This window comes from Cyprinus carpio, chromosome B19, assembly GCF_018340385.1.
Source record: "Cyprinus carpio isolate SPL01 chromosome B19, ASM1834038v1, whole genome shotgun sequence".
Lineage (NCBI taxonomy): Eukaryota > Metazoa > Chordata > Actinopteri > Cypriniformes > Cyprinidae > Cyprinus > Cyprinus carpio.
The window spans coordinates 4,581,900-4,605,621 of NC_056615.1; the positions used below are offsets into that span (position 1 = coordinate 4,581,900).

At 38.7% G+C, this 23,722-nt stretch overlaps 1 protein-coding gene across 1 annotated transcript; it reads right to left on the minus strand.

The window, feature by feature from the left end:
• Positions 1–313: 313 nt before the first annotated feature.
• LOC122140753 (collagen triple helix repeat-containing protein 1-like) lies at positions 314–12,964 on the minus strand. Its single transcript, XM_042745604.1, has 4 exons — positions 12,689–12,964; positions 5,211–5,429; positions 4,333–4,549; positions 314–1,005 (listed from the first exon to the last, which is right to left on the minus strand). The coding sequence occupies exons 1-4, from the start codon at positions 12,803–12,805 to the stop codon at positions 863–865; spliced, it is 696 nt and encodes a 231-aa protein (XP_042601538.1). The 5' UTR covers positions 12,806–12,964; the 3' UTR covers positions 314–862.
• Positions 12,965–23,722: the final 10,758 nt, after the last annotated feature.

Consider the following 23,722-nt stretch of genomic DNA (forward strand, 5'->3'; position numbering starts at 1 on the left):
TGGAGTTCAGGAGATTGTCTTGACCAGGACCACACCCCTAAATGCATTGAAGCAACTGCCATGTTATTGGTTGATTAGATAATTGCATTAATGAGAAATTGAACAGGTGTTCCTAATAATCCTTTAGGTGAGTCTATATTTACTGAGAAAAATGCTGAGATGTTCAATACTTATTCTACTCTGTGTGTGTGTGTGTGTGTGTGTGTGTGTGTGTGTGTGTGTGTGTGTGTGTGTGTGTGTGTGTGTGTGTGTGTGTGTGTGTGTGTGTGTGTGTGTGTGTGTGTGTGTGTGTGTGTGTTACAGTAAAGAAAAATAGACTTGTTTTCACATTACATCTTTATTTTTTCAGTGAAACATGACCTGACTTTTTTTCATAGTTATAGGTAATAAAAACACAATGGATACAAAAATATGAGTTCTAGTCATCAAGGCACAAAAGGAAGAGCCACTAAATAAATATCAGCAAAGTAAGGATCATCTTTGTTGGACTCTCCTTAAAATGGTGGTAGCATTGTACAGTGATGACCTCATATAGTAACACCATGTTTAACATGATATTTACATTGTACAAGGTACTTTTCAGCTCTTTTCTGTAAATGTTCATTACGGTAGTGTCCAAAAAACCATAGTACAAATATGGTGCTTCTATTTTGTAATTGTCTGTACTATCTAAACTGAGAATACTGAATTCCTCAACTTTCACAATAAGAATAATAATATGACACAAGAGCTGCACAGACTCAAAGCAGCTCTACTAGCTTTAATTTGTCCAATTTCTGTGAGGAAGGTCCTTTCTGTGACAGGAACACAATGTCTTCTGTTGCCATGGTGATGATGACAATCAGTTCTGAAGATGAGAAGCTCATTTTGGAAGCTCTTCGATGATCACCCGGGATACAGAGTTCCATCCTGTCGACGCGTCTCCACGAGGATAATCAGCACATGTGCCCACCCAGATCCCCACATCCACCAGCCCGGCCTGGATCCCGTCACAGAGCCCCTCCACTGACACACACACACACACACACACACACACCGTCAGCAATACTGTATACTATAATGCACAGTATGTGTTATTCATGTTCTATCATTAATATTAAGTAAAATACAAACACACAAAGCACAAATAATTGTTTTTATAAGAAGAACCCTACTTTTATCTATCTATCTCTCTGTCTATCTATCTGTCTGTCTGTCTATCTATCTATCTGTCTGTCTGTCTGTCTGTCTGTCTGTCTTCTGTCTATCTGTACGTCTTCTATCTATCTATCTGTGTCTATCAATCTATCTTCTATCTATCTGTCTGTCTTCTATCTATCTATTTGTCTGCCTGTCTTCTATCTATCTATCTATCTGTCTGTCTGTCTGTCTGTCTGTCTGTCTGTCTTCAATCTTCTATCTATCTGTCTGTCTGTCTGTCTGTCTGTCTTCAATCTTCTATCTATCTGTCTGTCTTCTGTCTATCTATCTATCTATCTATCTATCTATCTGTCTGTCTGTCTGTCTGTCTGTCTGTCTTCTATCTTCTATCTATCTGTCTTCTGTCTATCTATCTGTACGTCATCTATCTATCTATCTATCTATCTATCTATCTATCTATCTATCTATCTATCTATCTATCTATCTATCTATCTATCTATCTATCTATCTATCTATCTATCTATCTATCTATCTATCTATCTATCTATCTATCTATCTATCTATCTATCTGTCTGTCTGTCTGTCTTCTATCTCCTATCTATCTGTCTGTCTTCTGTCTATCTATCTGTACGTCATCTATCTATCTATCTATCTATCTATCTATCTATCTATCTATCTATCTATCTATCTGTCTGTCTGTCTGTCTGTCTGTCTGTCTGTCTGCCTGTGTCTATCAATCTGTCTTCTATCTATCTATCGATCTATCTATCGATCTATCTATCTATCTATCTATCTATCTATCTATCTATCTATCTAATGTCTGTCTGTCTGTCTGTCTGTCTTCTATCTTCTATCTATCTGTCTGTCTTCTGTCTATCTATCTGTACGTCATCTATCTATCTATCTATCTGTCTGTCTGTCTGTCTGTCTGTGTCTATCAATCTGTCTTCTATCTATCTATCTATCTATCTATCTATCTATCTATCTATCTATATATATATATATATAACATCTGTCTTTCTTTATCTGTCTATTTATCTATCTATCTGTCTGTCTGTCTACCAATCTATCTATCTATCTATCTATCTATCTATCTATCTATCTATCTATCTATCTATCTATCTATCTATCTATCTATCTATATATCTAAATCTATCCCAAACATTTTTCAGTAGGATTGGACAAAGTTTTTTGGAAAAGTTGCATAAATTATTATTGATATTATTTTTATTTGTGCATTGTGCAATCAGTGTAATTTTGCAAAATGAATGCACACTGTATCTCAGGTCCCTGTCTGCTAGATAAGACTGTGTTGTTGAGCAGTGCTGATGTGTTGGTCATGAGTAAGTGTGGAGTGAATGCTGGGATGTGAGCTGGTGAGAAACCACACAGAGCTCTCAAATTCCTCTGGTCTCTCTGTAATTGCAGCATAGATGCTTATGAAAGCTGCCAAACTGCATTCAACCACACAAAAGAACACTCACAGGAATCCATGTGACACTCTTAAAAAATACAGTGTGTGAGTCTTGTGCACAAAACAGTGGAGTATGATTATGAAAAAATGGTATTTCAGACAGAATGGTATTTTTAAACATTTCTGATCACAAAAAAGTGTTGGTCGTGTATTATTTATTGGAATGTATATTGATGTATATTTAGTCCAATTGATGTTTACTGTGTACCATATTTTGAAAACCACAAGGCCATAAATAGGAGCATAATTGCAGAGTGTGTTTCACACATGCAGCCATAAACAAGCATTATGATTAAAAATCTTCTTATAACATAGTGCTTTTTATTTAAGAACGTGAATTAGAGGCTGACATTTTTTCGAGACTCCCACGGGTCACGGGAATCCCGCGGGATTGGAAACAAAATCAATATGGGATTGGGACGGAACAGGAAAAAATGTCAACGGGAGTTGGCAGGACCGGGAATCGTTATAACACTTTGATCCCCAACTTTATACAGAAATATAGCTTACCTTTTAAATAAATAAACTATAATTGCCCTGTCTCTTTATGCTCTCCTCGTGTTTGCTTTGGTGTGGCTGATTAAGTGAATGACATACGTGTGACGGACAGATTGTTAACAGCTGGTCTATGTGGTAATACAGTAGCCTACATCGGGCAGGACATCCAAAAGCCCACTTATCATTCATCGACCTCAAATATAGCTTTTCATCTAAAAGATGTATGTAGTAACAACTTTACATGGCCGCTCAGTCTAATGTTAACCTACAGAAATGTGCGCTATTGAAGTGTGTGTGGAAACTGAACAGCAGCGCTCTCACAGCAGGACATATAGAGGTCTCACTTGCTCTTAAAATACTCCGGAATTTTTGGTCATACAGATAAAAGTAATACATCTTTCGAATCCGTAAAGACTTTACATTTATTTGTGTGCACTCAGAATAACATTGAAACATTGCGCTTTTGTAAAATAATTAAAGCAAACAAGATGCGCTTTCTGCCGCCTCGGTCATGTGAACTTGAGCGAGAAACTTCAAAACTCTGTATATGAAAAATAAATCTATAGAGAGTGAAATGTCTACTTTCAAATGAAAAAAATTAAAATAGAAAATGTGTGTGTTAGCATGGATGATTTACATGAAATTTAATGTGTGTGCAGTGCACAATGTGCATTGTTAAAGATGGCTTTCAGTTCAATAAAATAAAAAATAAAAACTACATTTTGGATTTTTATTCAACTAAAGTGGGCATGCTGTGATCTGTACTGTATTTTTTATTTAATTTTTTTACTGTTACTGACAGATTCTGGCCCCAAAAAATACAACATGGGAGTGGGAGGGAACAGGAGTCATTCTTCGGGATTGGGACGGGACGGGATTTTTTTTTTTTTTTTTTTGCGGGAGTGGGACGGAGAGATCTGAAATTCCACTCCCGTGTCACCCTCTAATGTGAATTAATGAATATATATAGGCTATGTAATCAGTTCAATACTTATAGCGTAATTGTAAGATCAAAGCGAAAAGGTTTGAAATATGTGTTTAATATTTTAGGCAACATTTAACAAAATATCTCATGCACAGACACATCATGACATACGTTCCTATTAGCTAAGGGTCTATGTAGTGTCTATCTTATTTTGACTGTGAATACTTTGTGTCAGATTTGCAATCTTGTAAATTTACTCTCTTATAGAAAACAAAAAAATAATGATCTATGGTACCTGAGGAGGTCCTGTGTATGTTAATGGTGGAGTTGAGTTCGGGGCTGCCCTGGTCCAGGTAAACGATGGACTCTATGGGTAGCGGTCCAGTGCATTCGGCTCCGTTAAAGGTGAAGTACCAGCGCTGACAGCAGGCCATCTTACACTTGAGTCTGAGAGAACCGCTGAAGAGCACACGCAGAGTGCTGTCCGATCGCTGCTTGGTGAATGTGCACTCCTGTGAAAGAAAAATCAAGACGCCTTCCACTGTTAAATCACTGAAGAATGAATAATCACTTTTAACTTAAACTAACACCTAAATACGAATGTCTGTAGTCTATAGTGCATGTCATAGACTAATGTTTATCACTTCTGGTTCCATCATCCTGAAGTCAATGGGTTTTTTCATGGTTTTTACAATATTTCCAACCCATTTTTGATGGGCAAACTACAGAAAAGGCATTTGCCGGTTGATTTCCTGAAGAGGAACAATGTGTGAACACTGTTTGCTGTGTTTGTTTGAGCAGTTTAACATATCAATATCCAGCTCAACCAATGGTGTGAGTTCAGAGCAGGGCAACCTGCTTGTCCAAACCAAGATGTCAAGCCACCTTTTCACTATTTCAGAGTTTTCAGATTTGATTTGAGCTTCAGTTCCAATAACTGTTTGCATTTTTGCAGCTAGATTTTATAATGTCTACTTCCACATCTCACTGTAACTATTTTACATCTTGGCGAATTAGTGGATAATTTGAATAAATTCATATCTCATTTGTACGTTTTCATGTGATCTGCTTACACCATGCTTCCTTTTTTTTTTTTTTTAAATATCATACATTTTCATGCAATTCAACTTTGTAAGATTGCCTATGCTCTTCCATTATGGACATAATACTTACAGCTATTTTGCCCAGATCAATGCCGTAGTTTAAAGAACTCCAGGCGCACTGTTTGAAGTTGGGTTTCCAGGGATCCTCAAACCTCTCAGACACACACTCTCCTTTCTCACCCTTAAGTCCGTCTCTCCCAGGGATTCCTGGTGTGCCTGGAATGCCATTTATCCCCGGGTTCTCATCCCTGCCCTGCACTCCAGGTACTCCCTGCATGCACGTCTGGTACTAATGACAAAAACATGAAGCACAGAGGCATGTCAGTACTTTGCAGAGGCTTTGTGCCTTGTTAATGAGAATGGGACTGATTCACCACGATGCACAGACCGCTGTGGGTGGGAAAGTACTATTGCCAAAACGAATAAAACAAAGAAAACACAAAAAATTGGAAGGAGAACTGGTGTAAAATCCCCTGACCACAGTCACAGTCTGTTCACTTCATTTAAGCTCTGACACAACACAAAGCAAAATCAGTATTACAGGAATTCTAAAAGAAGGAACTTTTGGATTTAATACTGTACTGTGCTTAAACTGTAAACATATATATTATAAAAAGAATAAAAATTTGTATACTTTTGTTTACAGTATAAGTACTGTACTGTATATTAAATACTGTATATTATAGTATTTTAAATACAACATGCAACTGAAACACAATAAAATATCTAAATTAGTCTTCATCCAGTGAATAAATGTAATCCACTATCTTGTGGTTTTCCAATAATGACAGTTCCCTTTCGAAAGCTTCAGTCGATGCTGCGCTGCTCAGCGCATTGGGAAACGTCTTGTTCGTGACCAGCTGTGAATAATGTGTGTAACACGTCGATAGAATTGACCCGGCGGTAATATAGCCTCGGTTGATGACGTCATCGGAGCGCGTCCGCAACACGGGGCTATAAATAGATAAGCCACAGGTGCATCAACAGGTCTTTTGTCTTCAGATCATTCTGTGCATGTGTGCGTCAGGAAGATTCTTTTTGTCTACTACAGATCTTCGTACGATGACCCAACGAAACAGTAAGTGTTGTGTTCCTCCATGCTCTCGTCCTATGTATGAGCTGGATACGCATGATTACTGTTTTGTTTGTTTGGGGGAAGAGCACGCGGTTCTGGCTTTAGAGACGGGCGAGTGCGAGCATTGTGAACTGTTCTCAGTGAAGATGCTTCGTGCTCGTCTGAACTATTTTCAGACCGCACCCACCTTTTCGTCGGAGGGCTCTCGTGCGGGTCTGCGTGACGAGCGAGCGACGGGCCCGTCCCTTTCGCTTGTAGTGTCACCAGATCCACGCATCCTCTCTCGTGATCTCGATGCGCGCTCCGGTGCTTCTTCGATTCACGAGGAGGATGATATATCTCTTGAGTCTTCGGGCGATGAGCAGGCCTCTGAACGCTCCTCTCGCGAGAGGAAATCGGTCGAGGAGCTGGTCGAGGTGGTTACTCGCGCGGTGGACAGGCTGCAGCTTGACTGGCCACGCGACCAAGAGACCCCCAAACGTAGTAAGCTGGAGGATAGGTTTCTGTCGGGTGGTAGGAGAGAGAGACCGCAACATCAGTCTCTCCCCTTTTTCGAGGACCTCCATGATGAACTGTCGAAGTCATGGAGCAAACCATATACTTCCCGCATCTTTGTGCCCTCGACGTTGACTTTTTCAACTATCGTGGATGCAAAATCGCGGGGATATTCGGAGATGCCTCGGGTTGAAGAGTCGCTTGCGAGCTATCTCTCACCTCAATCTGCATCCTCGGTGAAGAAACCTACTCTCCCCACTAAACCTTGTAGAATTACATCATCGCTAGTGGGTAAAGCTTATCAAGCTGCAGGTCGGGCTGGTGCTGCGCTGCACACTATGGCGGTGTTACAGGCATACCAGGCTGACCTATTGAAGGACTTGAGTGTGGGCAGTACAATCGACTAGGAAGCATTCGCTGAGCTTCGTCGGGCCACAGATTTGTCTCTCCGGGCGACCAAGCAGACGGCTCGTGCCATTGGCCGGTCGATGTCAGCTTTAGTCAGCACGGAGAGGCATCTGTGGCTTAATTTGACGGCCATTAAAGAGAAGGAACGTTTTGTTTCTTTTAGACTCCCCTATCTCTCCATCTGGCCTGTTTGGCGATTCAGTTAATTCGGTCGTCGACAGGTTTAGGGAAGTAAAGAAACATGAAGAAGCGTTCGTTCAGTTTCTTCCTCGCCGCACTCAAGGGGAGGGGCCATCAGCCACCCAGCCTCGTCCCAGTCCTTCAAAAACCAGGGAGGTTAAAAAGCAGAGCGTGACAGACCGTGCTCCCCCTCGTAGGGATTGGGGACAGGTTCGCCGTGCTCAGCAACCTCCCAAGCCAGACCTCAGGACTTTTATTAATAGGAAGAAGAAGTCCTGACGCCATGGCACCGTGTGCTGGTGGGGGTAGTCCCTCACGGGGTGGGGCGCGCTCGAGAGCTTTTCGCCCCACCCCGTTACCCTCACAAAACCCCTCCATCCCCGCCGCTTCTGGTGTCTCGGGGGGGGGGGGTTTCCAGCGAGATTTTAGATGTTCCAGTACTTCCTGCCATCATTCTGGACACGGAACAGCTAACATCCCCTCAAAAGGAAGTATTGAAATTGGTACCACTCTCAGAGAGTCTGGCAGCGTGGAAACTTCTGCCAGGCATTTCTGCATGGGTATTGAGCACAGTATGGGTAGGATACAGGATCCAATTTATTCGTCATCCTCCACGTTTCAACGGCGTGGTTTCCACTTCCGTGAAACCGGAGCTGATGCAGGTACTGTCTCAAGAGCTACAAACTCTTCTGGGCAAAGAGGCCATAGAACATGTTCCTCTTCCACAGAGAGAGTCGGGCTATTACAGCAGATACTTCCTAGTTCCCAAAAAAAGGGTGGGGGAGTGCGTCCAATCTTGGATCTTCGAGGCTTAAACCGTACAATCAGAGCACTCAAGTTCAAGATGTTAACCGTCAAGATGGTCGTGTCGCAAATTCGGCATCGCGATTGGTTTATCACGATCGATCTGAAGGACGCATATTTTCATATAGAGATTTTGCCACAACACAGGAAATTCCTGAGGTTCGCTTTCGGGGGCGAAGCATACCAGTTTCGGGTTCTTACTTTCGGCCTAGCCTTATCACCCCGCACGTACACAAAATGCATGGATGCAGCGCTGGCTCCATTACGACTCCAGGGCATTCGCATTTTGAATTATATCGACGATTGGCTGATACTAGTGCAATCGCGAGAGATGGCGCTACAACACAGGGACATCGTGTTAGCTCATCTAGTTTCTCTGGGGTTGAGACTCAACACCGAGAAGAGTGTTCTCTGTCCGACTCAGAGGACGACTTATCTCGGGATCGTTTGGGATTCGATCACGATGCGGGCACAACTGTCTCCCGCTCGGATCGAGACCATTCAGCAGACCATGAGCAAGGTCAGGCTAGGCCAGGATCGCACTGTTCGTCAGTATCAAAAGATGCTAGGTTTCATGGCTTCAGCATCCACGGTGATTCCTTTGGGGCTGTTGCACATGAGACCGTTTCAGTTGTGGCTAAAAGCCAGAGGATTTCATCCGAGAGCCAATCCTCAAAGGCAAATAAAAGTGACGCGCCGCGGGCTTCGTACACTATCTCTGTGGATCAGACCCCGGTTCCTTGCCTTGGGTCCCACTCTAGGGGCACCGTGTCGTCGCAGACTGCTAACGACAGATGCCTCCCTGTTGGGCTGGGGAGCAGTTTTTGGATGGCCACCCAGCTCAAGGGGAATGGGGGGGTCGTCAGCTCGATTGGCACATCAATTGCCTCGAGCTGATGGCCGTATTTCTGGCTCTGAAATATTTCCTCCATCATTTGAGAGACTGTCATGTTCTAGTACGGGTGGACAACACAGCAACAGTCTCATATATAAATCACCAGGGGGGTCTGTGCTCACGCAATCTGAACAAGATAGCGAGGCAGATTTTTCTTTGGGCCCAGAACAAGCTCCTGTCACTCAGGGCAGTTTACATTCTGGGGCGTTTGAATGTGGGAGCGGATTTACTGTCCAGACAGACACTTCCGACAGGGGAATGGAAACTCCACCCAGAGGTAGTGGAACAGATTTGGGGAAAAATTTTACGAAGCAGAGGTGGACCTCTTCGCCTCCCTTCAGACAGCGCAATGTCCCCTCTACTTCTCTCTGAGTCACCCAGCCCCCCTGGGTCTGGATGCGATGGCACACACATGGCCCAGAATGCGCCTGTATGCATTTCCTCCAGTTTCTCTGCTCCCGGGAGTCCTAGCCAGAGTTCGCCAACAAGGGTCTTGCCTCTTGCTGATAGCGCTACGTTGGCCGAACAGGGTATGGTTCTCAGAGATAATATCTCTCCTCGACGGCTCGCCTTGGGCGATTCCGGAGAGGAGGGACCTTCTGTCTCAGGCAGGGGGTACGATATTCCATCCCAGGCCCGACCTGTGGAATCTTCATGTTTGGCCCCTGAAGGGTACCAGCTGAGGAACACAGGGCTGTCGCCGGGTGTTATTGATACCATCCTTAGTGCTAGGGCTTCCTCCACCAGACAGAGTTATGCCAGTAAATGGGGGTGTCTTTGACAGGTGGTGTGTGGTACACAATGTAGATCCAGTCAACTGCCATATTGCTTCAGTTCTGGACTTCATGCAAGAGAAGTTGTTAACAGGCACATGCCCTGCTACTCTTAAGGTTTATGTGGCCGCTCTTTCGGCTTGCCACGCCTTGATTGACGGGGTGCCACTCGGGAGACACCCTCTGCTCTCTCGCTTTTCTTCGTGGGGCCAGACGACTGAGGCCTACAGTAAAGACCAAGATGCCTTCTTGGGACTTAGCTATAGTTCTCGAGGGTCTGGTTGAAACCCCCTTTGAACCTTTAGAGTCAGCGTCTGATAGACTTCTAACTCTAAAAATGGTTTTTCTCATGGCAATAACTTCTTTGAAGAGGATTGGGGATATGCAGGCTCTGTCTATCTCACCATCATGCTTAGACTTTGCCCCAGGGAGCGTGAAAGTGATTCTGCATCCTCATCCTGATTACCTGCCTAAGGTTCCGTTTTCGGCTGTACATCCGGTCATTCTAGAGGCCTTCTGTCCTCCGCCGTTCGCAACGCCGGGAGCAGGAGAAATCTTATAGACTGTGTCCAGTCCGTGCTCTTCAGACTTACGTCCACCGCACTAGCCAGTGGCGTAAGTCGGAGCAACTGTTCGTCTGTTATGGTGGTGGTAACAGAGGAGCAGCTGCCACCAGGCAGACCATGTCTCACTGGGTCAGGGATGCTATTGCTTTGGCTTATGAGGCGCGCGGTCAAGCTTCGCCTATAGGTCTTAGAGCTCACTCACACAAGGGGGGTCGCCTCCTCTAGTGCTTTAGCAAGGGGTGCCCCCTTACAACGGGTTTGTGATGCGTCAGGTTGGTCCTCTCCGCACACATTCATAAGATTTTATAGTTTGGATGTCCATGCTACTCCGGGCTCTCATGTCCTTGAGTCAACATCACAAGCTAATGTCTGAGGCCTTCTTGTGGTTTGGTAGCACACCTGCACAACCTTAGGGGTCCAGACATTTTCAAGCACGGCGGCGTGGGTATTCTCGTTCCCAATGCGCTGAGCAGCGCAGCATCGACTGAAGCTTTCGAAAGGGAACGTTCCCGGTTACTTAGCTGTAACCTTGTTCCCTGAGAAAGCGGAACGAGATGCTGCGCTGCATTGCCGTACTGAAATATGTCCCAGGACTGCTCTTCAGACAAAATGTCCTGTTGATGCACCTGTGGCTTATCTATTTATAGCCCCGTGTTGCGGACGCGCTCCGATGACGTCATCAACCGAGGTTATATTACCGCCGGGTCAATTCTATAGACGTGTTACACACATTATTCACAGCTGGTCACGAACAAGACGTTTCCCAATGCGCTGAGCAGCGCAGCATCTCGTTCCGCTTTCTCAGGGAACAAGGTTACAGCTAAGTAACCGGGAACGTTCTCTGTTTCCTCGCGGTGTCTTTACAGACCAAGCCCTTCTCACACAGGTTTTATGAATTATAACCCATATGTGTGAACATCAGTGAGGCATAAAAACCCCAGTGAGTCCCAGTGCTGTGGTTTGTTTGCATCCGCTGATAAAAATGTGGAAAGTACAGTTGTGTGTTTATTTAGCTATTACTCAAAATTGTGGTTGACAGTTGAAAGTCAGCCAACCAAAAGCATCTCAATATTCACCAGTATTAGGTAGCTGCTAAGTCAGAGCTGCCAAAGAAACGTACCAAGTGGAAAGGCCATCTTGATCACTCTTGACCAGTGTGGGAATGAACTTAAGCATCAGTCACCACATTCTCACAGTCTTCCAGTGAGCAGCCAAAGGAATCCGATTACATGAAAGGAATTGAGTGAATCACACAGGATGTGTCTTGATTTGCATTGCATTTATTTGTTTTACATTTTAGACTGTTCGTCGTTGTTTTATTATGATCATAATTCATATGCATACAGACACAGACTGTGATTTGTAAAGTTTGTGTGTGATGTGAATCTATAGTAGCCTACTTTGGATCTGCTTACAACATTTTTATACACATAACGGGTTAAAATGTCTTCCCACGGATCCTCAAACCAAATCTCTTTTGCGTGTAGCCTATAGCAATTTCTTTAAAGAGTCACTTGAGGAACAGCCATAGATTAGTCCGAATCATTTCAGTGAATCAAAACGATTCTTTTGAGGCACCGTTCAGTAGTGTTCCGTGAAGTACCATGCCTGTACTTAAGCTTAATTAAATGGACTACTGATGTTTACTACTATTTTTTCGATTAAGTTACACACATATCTGTCTGAATCTATTACAAAGTTTTTCTTCTGATTACTGATTACTTTTGCAAATGCACTGCAAATCGTTTCAACCGAATGATGAAAAAGAACCGAATCTACGACTCGTTCACGATTCGGACATTTCTGCAAAGCCATTGTTTAACACACCATGAACACAGCATGCTTTCACTGGATCTTGGTATATATTTAAATCCATGAGCAAAAAAAAAAAAAAAAAAAAAAAAAAAAAAATCAACACAATACTTGTAATTATTTCATTATAAACGTTTTCTTTGAATGCATTATGAGGCTAAATACTGCATTTCCTTATAAGCCAATCTTTTCTTGAATCTTTCAATCAAATGTAATTAAACTAATCATAACCAAGTAACGGAGAAGAAAAAAACGAACCCTTCAAACGGCAGAAAAACTAAAGTAAAATGTCACTTTAACAATGGCTGTGATTTAGGCTTTATACAAATTAGTACTTTCATCTTCCAGATTCGGCCTGACAATCTCAAACACCTTTTTAGCCTAAATGGCAAAAATTGGTGACATTAAAATATTATGAGCTGGTACGATGCCTCTGCTCTAACTTTGACCTGAATTTGTTTTTGTTTTTTTCACTTGTAAAAGTTTAACACATTTCTTCAAAAAGATTTCTTCAAAAAGAAATGTAGGGTACAGTCCTACCTTGTCAGTGAACTCTGCATCTCTTTGCCGGCTTCTCCTTTCTTTGACTTTTTCCGTGATACAAAATGGCAAAGTTATCGAAAAGCAAAGGAGAAGTTGAGCCAGTTTAGCGCCCATCGTTGCTTTACTGCAGCGGTTCACAGCACGCGCTCCTGCTCCGAGCCACTGCAGCCAGCTGTTTCCTGATAGACGCAGACTCTTCTGTCTCCTGCAGGGGGCCTAGAGAAGATGAATCCGACACAGAGCCGCATTCACACCTCGGGACACAGATGTGTACACTTCAACCTCGAGGATTGATACCCGAAATATAAACGAAAAGCAGCCCCAAGAATCGCTATTCTGTGCAGATCTTCATCCACTAATCACAAACGACTGTGATTGATCCTTTCACACCAGCGGTGAGAAAAGTAACAGGTACCACATGGCCACACTGTTCATATTACACTTAAATAGTAAAACGGATAAGCCTTGCTCAGATGTTTTACCTTAAGTTCAAGTATCATATTTAGCCTACTTTTGTTTACACTTAGCGTGGCAGTATTTACCACTATTTGCACTTAGTGTAAACATGAAATAAGTGTAAACACTATTTGTTGCTTCATGTGAAACAAAAAGCATCTACCACTAGGCTATTAACACTTACTGCAAATATATTCTAACTTTTACACCAAATAAAAAACACACTTTCATTATAACCCATTATTTTCAAAGAAAACAGTATTCAATTGTGTAAAGGTACCCAAATGACAAAAATAAATAACTAATTTTTATTTATTTATTTATTTATTTATTGGCAATTAATATATTTTAAATATGCACTAAATATATGTTGCTAACAGTGAAGCTAAATGAAATATATTTTTGAAATAGAAAATATTTTAGTTACAACCGTCATATACTAAAATGTATTTCTAAATATATCTCAGGGGCAAGAAAATACATTTCCAGTCTTACAGTATAGACTATATTTAGGCTAAATACAAATGTGGATGGCCTACTAGAGATCAAAATGTAAAATGATTTAATAATGTTTAATATTTTTTTATATGGAGCATTTTAAATTATGTTCCTTGCTGAAGTTTATTCAAATGTGTTATATGTTAAAATTTTCAGTAAATCAAGTTTAAAAATCAAGTAAACTTTTTAAGTATATTTTAAATATATAAATATATTTTTAAATATATACAAAAATTGGCCTATATATATATATATATATATATATATATATATATATATATATATATATATATATATATATATTTGACAATATATTTGAATTTATATTATTTTTCTTGTATGGGTTCAACCACTTCATCCTCAATGTTTTTTTGGGATTGACTGTGCATTCACAATAATGTAATATATTTTATTTTTAAATCTTTTGTTCCTTTTATTTCATTCCTATTTTGTTCTTCATTTTTAAATCTAAAGATTCTACAGTTTTAAGACAAAACTCTTTGTTGTAGTATCATCATATACATTCACAAATGAAAGGCATAAAGTATCAACCTGATTCTCATGTTTTTGAGCTTCTAAAGTAGCCTTTGGAGTCTCTCAGGGTTAAAGAAAAGACTTCTGGAGCTCTTGCGGAAGTTATTTCAAATTGTTAAGACTTTTTAATGACAGTCTATAGTTATATAAACTGAAAAAAATAATAGGTGTTTCTGAACAAGCAGTCTATTCATCAGCTCAGGCATTTCCCTGTCAACATCCCCGAACCCTGCCTCCACGCCACACATGAACACACTGGCCACATTCATAATGTTATCTGAGGAAATACCAAATATTAGACTCCAAAGGAATTCTACCTCAATTCAGTCACTTAGGATGCAAAAAAAATTACACTATTTTAATACCTTTACTAGTTATTGTTAATTACAGTGTGGTTAATGTTAACTGAACTCTTAAAAACATTTTGGTTACACTTTATTTTAAGGTGTCCTTGTTACAGTGTAATTATATATTTAAGTACTGAGTAATATTAATTAACTACATATGGTTAGGTTTAGGATTAGGTTATGGTTTAGAGTTATTGCATGTAATTATGCATATTGTTATTATAATAGTAACGTATAACAAGGGCACCTTAAAATAAAGTGTTACCACCATTTTCATTCATTAAAATAAAGCTGCAATAAGTAAAATATAAATATTAGATGAAAAATGTAAACTTGAAAAGATGATAAATGTTGCTTTGGCAAACTGAACATTAAATAAACATATGTGCGTACATAAATATATAAATAATAAGTACATAAGCACAGAAATGATCACTGAAAATATAAAAATAAATTCAAAATACTAACAAATAGCATCTAAATAATGCTAAAATAGCACTGGTTGATTATTAATAGTTTTATGACATATTTTCCATACAGTTTTAACCATTGTATCAACCATGTTATTTATAACTAAATAATTGTATGCAAGTTTACATGTAGACATAGACTATGTCTGTTTATGGTAATTAATGTTAATTAATGTTAATTATAATTTTTGTTCATGCACGCGTGCATTTATTTAGCCATTTAAATTCTGACATTTAGACTTTAAAAAAATGAATAAAAGCTATTATTAAAACTGTTTTTACAAATGAGGACATCCTCAAAAGAGAGGTTTTGTTAGTTTTAGCTCACTTCCTGGTATAAATTTCTCCCCAAAATATGCTAGGTATACACATTTACACTCATACAAACAGTATTCAAGAGCAAAAATGTGCATATATGAACAAAAACGTTTTGTCACTCTTTTCTGTAAGTATCATTTCTATTTCTTTAAAGTATGATTGCGGAGAATTCAACCAACTTAAATGACTTACCATATCAATATCTTCATGAACACAGAAAAGGGAACCAGTAGATGGCAGAAGTGCTTTGTTACAAAACTCCTCCTGTTCAAAAATGGCTCACAAGCACATGCACACAGCTTGGAAATCTCAGCAAATCTCAATGAGAAATCAAAAGTTAGTAGAAGCAAAGCTCAGTAAACCTGTAAAGGCAATATACTTAATTTAAGACATTTTTCTTTTGTTATTAGTGGCGTTTGTTATAAGACAAGCATCCTTGTTGATTTCTGACCAACGTTGAGCTTCGGTGCCTCACTCATACAGTAGAGATTCGGGAGGCAACTCTTTTGATTTGGGACAGAAATCAATCACCCAGAACAGCTTTTCTTCAGAAAATATACCAGTTTAAAGCCCACTGCTCATAATCTGTCAGCACACATTGTGTGTAGTGTCCATGTGTCCAGACCTCTTCTGTCCACTCGGTGACTCACAACAGAGTGGGAAGCCGTTGATTAAGAAAAGTAAAGCAGCCTGGTTGTAATATTGTTCCTATGCAACAGGCAGTGAACACACTTTGCATGTAAATCACACTTGCCAGTTTCAGACAGCTTGTTAGTCCCATTACAAGCAAATACAGCCACCCTCGCTTCAGTTTGTTCAGTTCAAAGTGACTTTGTTTGTTAAATTCAAAGAGATGAGAAGGGGAAGCACAATACGGATAATTAAACAAGAAAGGAAAGCAAATGACATTAGTTCTTTTGTTACCATCAAGAAGAGGTGGAAAGTCTTTCACCAGAGCAGAGTTTGTTTATTTGAGTAAATAGAATTACCGGGAAAAGAAATTAGAGGCATTTAAATACGGCAAAGCTCCTGGTGGTCTATTGTTTTTTTTAATTAATACGAACGATGCACTTATATTGAGTTTGTTTGTTTCCTGCTGAGAATAAACCCTTTCTAATCATTCTGAACTTCTCTATAATTGTGTTTTCCTTGTAGACCCTGGCGTAAATTGATAATTGTTTGCTGAAAATGCCATTTTATGCTATTAAATTAGTTTTACTTTGTTCCTCTCAATGCAAAAACATAGAGAAAGTAAAGAAAGTAAATGTTAAATGTGATCCTGGACCACAAAACCAGTCATAAGGGTCAGGTTTTTTTTTTTTTTTTAATTAAGATATATATACGCCATCCGAACGCTGAATAAATAAGCTTTCCATTGATGTATGGTTTGTTAGGACAATATTTGGCTGAGATACAACTATTTGAAAATCTTGAATCTGAGGATGCAAAAAAATCAAAATATTGAGAAAATCGCCTTTAAAGTTGTCTAAATGAAGTTCTTAGCAATGCATATTACTAATCAAAAATTAAGTTTTGATATATTTACAGTAGGAAATTTACAAAATATCTTCATGGAAAATGATCTTTACTTAATATCCTAATGATTTTTGGCATAAAGGAAAAATCGATAATTTTGACCCATACAATGTATTTTTGGCTATTGCTACAAATATACCCCAGTGACTTAAGACTGGTTTTGTGGTCCAGGGTCACAAATTAGAGCATATGAATATGGTGTTTGGCCATACAAACATTAACAGAGCATTGCTATTGGGTTGCTAAAGCTGTTTTGAAGTGTTCTGAGTGTTTTAGTGCATTGCTTCATGGTTGCTAGTGTGGTCTGGGTGGTTGCTGTCCTTTTAAAACATCTTTCACAGCCCAAACTTTTGAACAGTAGTGTATAGGAAGATCAAACATGTGTGTTGACATCCACGTGGCCACAAGTCTTTAATAGAGTGGAAAGTCTTTCTCTTTCTATTATGGTTGACAAAAGCAAAACTGAAGAAGCCACCTTGAGGTAAAATAGTTTTCTTCTAAACCTCATTTCTACCCATATCTTGAGAAAAAACACAATAAAAATGCTGGGGAGGAAAAAGGCTCTGACGCTGTTGGAACAAGGTTGTTATAACCTTGTCTGAGTGAGCTGTCTGTAACCATCTAAAGACAGGTATCGTGGGTATTTTGAGCGTTACAGCACATCAAAGTTGGGCCCACTGGGAGCAAGCGACTGGATGCATGCTGTATAGAAATTAAGTGTATAGTGCAGTTTTATGCATATGCTAATTTAGTACAATGTTGCTTTTTGTAACGCCAGGCAATGAGATTGAAATAAATGATTTAAAAATAAAACAATTTATTTCCAGCAACATCAAACAAGTGACAATGAGATCAATTAAATTCATAATAAAAAATAAAACAATTTAGTTTCTAGAAACATCAAACTAGTGGCAATAAGATAAATAAAAAAAAAAACAATAAAAAAAACAAACAAACACACACATATATATATATATATTTATATATATATATATATATTTATTTTGAACCATAAAATAATTTATTTTCCAGCGACGTAAAAAATGGAGTAGACAAATCAATAAACACATTTTAAAAATCATTTGATGTTGGCCTGTGTGGATTATTTTTAAGTAATATACTTTTATCTAGATTAAGGTTTCAAATATTTATTCATTAAGTCACCTTGCTTTTGCACATTTTATTTTATAACCAAGCTATTGTCCCAGTCCTAAAGATGTTAAGCCTTGCAAAGCACCTGTTGTTACAGTTTTTCTCAGTCACTTTGGTGCATTTCTCAAATCAGAAATGAAATTCTCAAAACTATTTGTACAACCTCAACATCATCTAGTCATTTATACACATCATAAAACCAGTTTCTCATTCTTTTGAACAAGCTGCGATTGCTTTTGTACATTCATGCAATTGATTATGCACATTTATCTGCAGTTTCCTACATTATCAGTTGCTAATGTCATGTTGCTCAGAATGTATTATATAGTTTTCTGTGCAATAGTCGTACCCCTCAAAACATCTAGGCATTAGTTCATCTTATAAGTCATTAAATGCAAAATGGTTCATCTAGCTGTCATAAACTGTCAAGCATGTTTTTCTGACACATTATTTTTAGACTTTTTGTAAAATTGGCATGAATTGTGCAAGTGAATCTTGACTAATGAAGAGAATGTAGATAATAGATGATAAAGCATTCCTCTGAAATAGCTCAAAGGTTCATCTCATGAATCTTCAGATGGAAAGCATATACTGTATAGACAGAGGGCAACACAAGAGTTACCATAGTTTACATCAGAAAACACTAACAAAGTGCACTGTTATATTGACAACATGACTAAGCATTTTGACTGTCTTGTTTGTGAACAATGACACAAGGACTTTTCATTCTGATGGCACTGATATGTTCATTGACATAAATACTTACTTTTGAGATAAGAACTAAAGATTTTGAGTAAGTTACAGGCTTTTGAAGGTAACCCATTGTGTGGTGCTGTTTGTACGAATTGTTTTGAGATATGCACATACTTCTTTGCAAATGTCAAGGATGATACGAGAAATGTACCAAAGCGACTGAGAAAAACTGTAATTAAGCAATTAATTTATTTGATATTTAGCGACTGAACAACAGCATTGAAATGCATATCAGTCATGAAGCAGGGCAGAGCTGCAGAAGCAGTGCTGGTTTCTTTTTTTAGAAAATTTAATATAAGAAAGTGTCCTGAATAGGAGATTAAAATCACAAGAACAAGAACTTTAACATCTGAACATTGCATTTGCTTTTGTTTTTAGGGCATACATAAAGCAAACTTCTAGTCCAGAAAATGTATACACTATGCACTGCTTCACATCATCCCGCGTTCCTCAGATGAGGTATGAAAGCTGCCTCTGCTGCAGGCATCACAAGTTGATGTCTATCGCTGGCAAACACATTTGAGTAAAATTGATCTATTTGCTGGTCGAAGACTGTATGAAATGTCCTGAATTGCACAACACTTTTGTTGATTGCTGTTATCCTTCATTTTTTTGTCAATTTTATTGAAAAAAAAAAAAATCAGATGTACAAGTTTTCTGTTTTGAAGCATCCTTAAAGGAACAGTTCAACCGAAAATGACAATTTGATAAAAATGTCCCAGATGTAGCTGTTTGGACTCTCATTCTGACGGCACCCATTCACTGCAGAGGATCCATTGGTGAGCAAGTGATAGAATGCTACAGTTCTCCAAATCTGTTCTGATGAACAAACTAACTCTTCTACATTTTGAGTGGCCTGATCGTTTTAATCAAATTTCATTTTTGGGTAAAATATTCCTTTAAATGATCTATTACCTTAATCACAATCTCTGACATTTAGTTTTTTTTTCTCTCTCTCTACTCAGTTGGTTTTTGTGCAAAACAAACCTATAAAACTATGTCCATCTTTTGGTTTATTTGGCAAGCCACAGAGATTTCTCTCATTAACAACTTTGAAAAGTGTCCTGGATTCATTCCAGTCTTGGAACAAACGACTGAAGATTGACAGGACAATGGCAAAGCCTCAGAATCCAGCAGTGGAAACTCAAACTACAGTATTAACAGGTTTAGACGAGCTTTTGTTGCTCTGCAGAGGCTTTCCCGTCCCTGAAAGATGCTTGTTGAGCAATACTCAGATCAGATGATGATTGTATTAGCTCAGAGAGCGTGCCAGCTTGGCATATACCCTGCTTATTATACAAATTATATAAGATTATACAAGCTGCTACATAAGGGGTTTATGGTGACATGCTTTAATTAGGCAACCACTGTCAGCGTAAGTTTTCAAAGCACACAGTGGTTTTTAAGATAATATGACTGTGTGTAACTGATGTTGTAAAACAAAACATGAAAGTCAAGTGAAGCACTGACATTAATTAGTCTAAAACCACAAAAAATCAAAACCATCTGAATTTCCTGAGGGGGCTCATGTCAAATTAGCATAAAGGATAGTGAATTGATGAGTGAACAGCTTTATTGTGCTTGTAAACTCTCATTTTCTCACGTGGAGTAGGAAACACGTTAAACTTGTGTGGAGTGTAATTCTTTGGTAAATATGATTTATGTAAATATATTTCTGATCTTAGTTTTACTCATGTTTTATTTCAGGTTTCTTTGGCTAGAGCTGCTGATTATAGCATTGCTGATGTTCAGCACATCTGTTAAGATCTTTAGCCCATAGTTTTAAACACTCAACTAACCACAGTTCAGTGCATCATTGGAGAAATTAACTAGCAGCTGCAGCTTCTTCTCAAAACTTTATTATTATATTTTCATAAAACAATTCCACTCCATACCACTCACATAACTTTGGTCTGGAATGGTGTGCACATATACAACTGAAGCAACAAACAATGATGCATCCCAGTTGTTTTATACTACAGTAAATATGCAGTATCAGTTTATATGAACAGTCAAGGACAAAGTCATATTTCATACCACTCATGCGTTATGTTACAAATCATAGAATAGCAGTGTGTGACAAACACAACACAGACTTCATTTGCTGAAAATCTACTGCTCTATAGTGCAGTACATCACTTTTTGCATTCCATGTTAGTAAGAAAATGATATTTTGTTCATTTGTGTTTATATCATTGCATATTTAGACGTTCCTCTGCTGAATGCAACAGATCTGTGGAATGAGCTGATGAATGTTGTGCTATTCATTATGTAACATGTTAATGTATTTGTTTTGTGTTTTAAATTCCCTATATAGTATGCACATTACCATATTGTTTGGACTGTTCAATTTGTCTGTCATTATTGGTAGCTGTTTCTCATCAGACATATTCCCTTGGCATAGGTTCCTCTTTGTTTGCTCATTTAAAATTGTGTCATCAGCATATAATATGGTTGCAAAGCATCTTGTTTTTAGCTACTGAAACTAGATGAAGACTGTGTGATTTTGCGACCATGATATTATCATCAAAAACAAATGACTTTAATCATAGGGCAAAATAAGCTGTATTGGATCACTTACTGTGACACACTTACCATCCATCAATTGATTCACATTACAATGAATCTCAGATTAAGTATAACCATGTCAAAGACTGCTGCTTCAATGCCTTTCAGCAAAGAACCAATATTACTATCACTGAATACCAGAAAAAAATATTCAATTTTGATAACGTAATATTAACAGCATATACACATCACAGTCACTTTGGCAGTTGTGATGCCTGATTACAGGATTAATTTGGCTTTCTTGTTGAAGATTATAATAAATCAGTATATGTTTATAGCTTAACTGATGGATTGCCAATTACGGTTAATACACAACAAACCAATCATATCACAATTTAGAGATTCTCTCTCTTGGTATTTCTTAATCCAGCCTAAATTTGACATGTTCATGACATGTTATGAAAAACATATGATTTTTAGACCAAAAAGAAAGCATGAAGGTCTTAAATGGGGATAAGCAAATCATACAAAAATGCACAAATGAAATAATACAAAAAAGGCATGCACAAATGAAATAATACAAACTGACATAAGTTCATCACTTATTTGTCAAAGCCTTAGAAGTTGTGAATTGCCATGAGAGTGTTGATGCAAACGTGATTAAACAAGCTTACATAAGAAGGTAAGAGGAAGCAGTCTTTTGCAAGCAGTGTAAAATATCCTCCATTGGCAGACTGTAGCTGGATTACACGGTAACTAGAAAGCTGTGGTATCAAGACCTCAGAGGTGGAAAGAGTACAAAAATATTCTACTCAAGTAAAAGTACCATTACATTAATGAAATTTTACTTAAGTACAAGTAAAAGTACCAGTCTAAAAATCTACTCAAGTAAAAGTAAAAAAGTAGCTCATTTAAAATTTACTCAGAGTAAAAATTACTTAGTTACATTTTAACAGTGGGAGGGAGGTAAAAATGGGACACGCCAAGGGTGTCGAACTCAGTTCCTGGAGGGCCACAGTCCTGCACAGTTTAGATATAACCCTAATTAAACACACCTGATCCGGCTAATTTAATCATTTAGGTTTATTTGAAAACTACATGATATGTGTGCTGGAGCAGGGTTGGAACTAAACTCTGCAGGGCTACGGCCCTGACACCCCTGGGATTGGCCTATTAATCTCAAACTAGTTGTTTTTAATTAAAGGAATCAGTTATTGACTAAAACGCAAGTCTCTTAATTAACTTGTTTACTGACCTGTTGTAAAATATATATATATATATATATATGTATATATATATATATATATATATATATATATATAATGATATATGTAATCATGATATTTTTTGGGGGGGAAAAGACGGCATTCTTTGTGTGATTTTGATTTACTATATGAAATGATATAAATATGTAAATTTTCTGCCCCTATATCTTCAATTTTGTGATCATTCTAAATGCATTTTAGCAGACTGAATCACACAGTGAAAGAGCGCACTATGCGCGCGCACATCATTAAAACAATTATCGCAGACGATATATATAGCACACTCCGCACCAGTCTTTTTGGCTAATTTGTGCAAAACCTCTTGCTAAAATGTCAAAGCTTAATTTTAACCACCAATGCAACGATGCAGTTATTTAGCTTACCTCTACATGCTTGCGAGGGGTTAACGTCTTGTCGAGATTTTATAAGCTGCTAGTTTGGTCTCCCGAGGTAAGCACAGCTTACACTGCATAATAAAGCATAAATATGGCCAGGGGTTCACTTCATTTCCTTCGAGTTTAACTTCAGAATATGACGGGGTTTCGTTTTCAGCGGTGTCTGCACCACTAACGCCTGTCTGTCCGTCTGCATCTTTCTTGTGATTTTAGCGCCAGTTTGCCCTTCTGCCCATTATTTACTGACGTAGTTTCCAGGGAGCGATTTTTTTTTTTTTTTTTTTTTTTTTTACTCAGTAATTAATGTGTTTTAAAATGTAGCGAAGTACAATACTTCAAACAAAATATACTTAAGTAAAAGTAAAATTACAGATTTTAAAAATTACTTTAAAAAGTAGAAGTACACAAAAAAGCTACTCAATTACAGTAACGCGAGTAAATGTAATTCGTTACTTTCCACCCCTGCAAGCCCTCGAGCAGATGACATTAAAATGCTTTGCTCAAAGGCACAAATGCATCCCTCCATCAGAAGAGCTCATGGTGGGATGTAAACCTGGTATTTCCTGTTCATGAAGCACGCTCTTCACTGATTCATCCTCCATACCCACACAACCTCTAGCTTCAGAAGGCCATGCTTTATCAATTAGGGCCGTGCCCATTAATCTATTATTCACTGTCTCCACGCTGTTCTGACGTCCTCTTTTCTATGGCCAATTAGCCAAAACACATCACTGTATCCCACAGATTCTTCTGCTCTGCCACGGTCCACAAGCTCAGCAGAAACGTCACGGCCTCATCC

Excerpts from the sequence above, each read along its gene's own strand:
- LOC122140753 (XM_042745604.1), bottom strand. The coding sequence starts at position 12,805 with ATGGGCGCTAAACTGGCTCAACTTCTCCTTTGCTTTTCGATAACTTTG. Across the intron at positions 4,550-5,210 it reads TTGATCTGGGCAAAATAGCT|GAGTGCACATTCACCAAGCA; the intron begins GTAAGTATTATG and ends TTTCTTTCACAG. Across the intron at positions 1,006-4,332 it reads CATACACAGGACCTCCTCAG|TGGAGGGGCTCTGTGACGGG; the intron begins GTACCATAGATC and ends TGTGTGTGTCAG.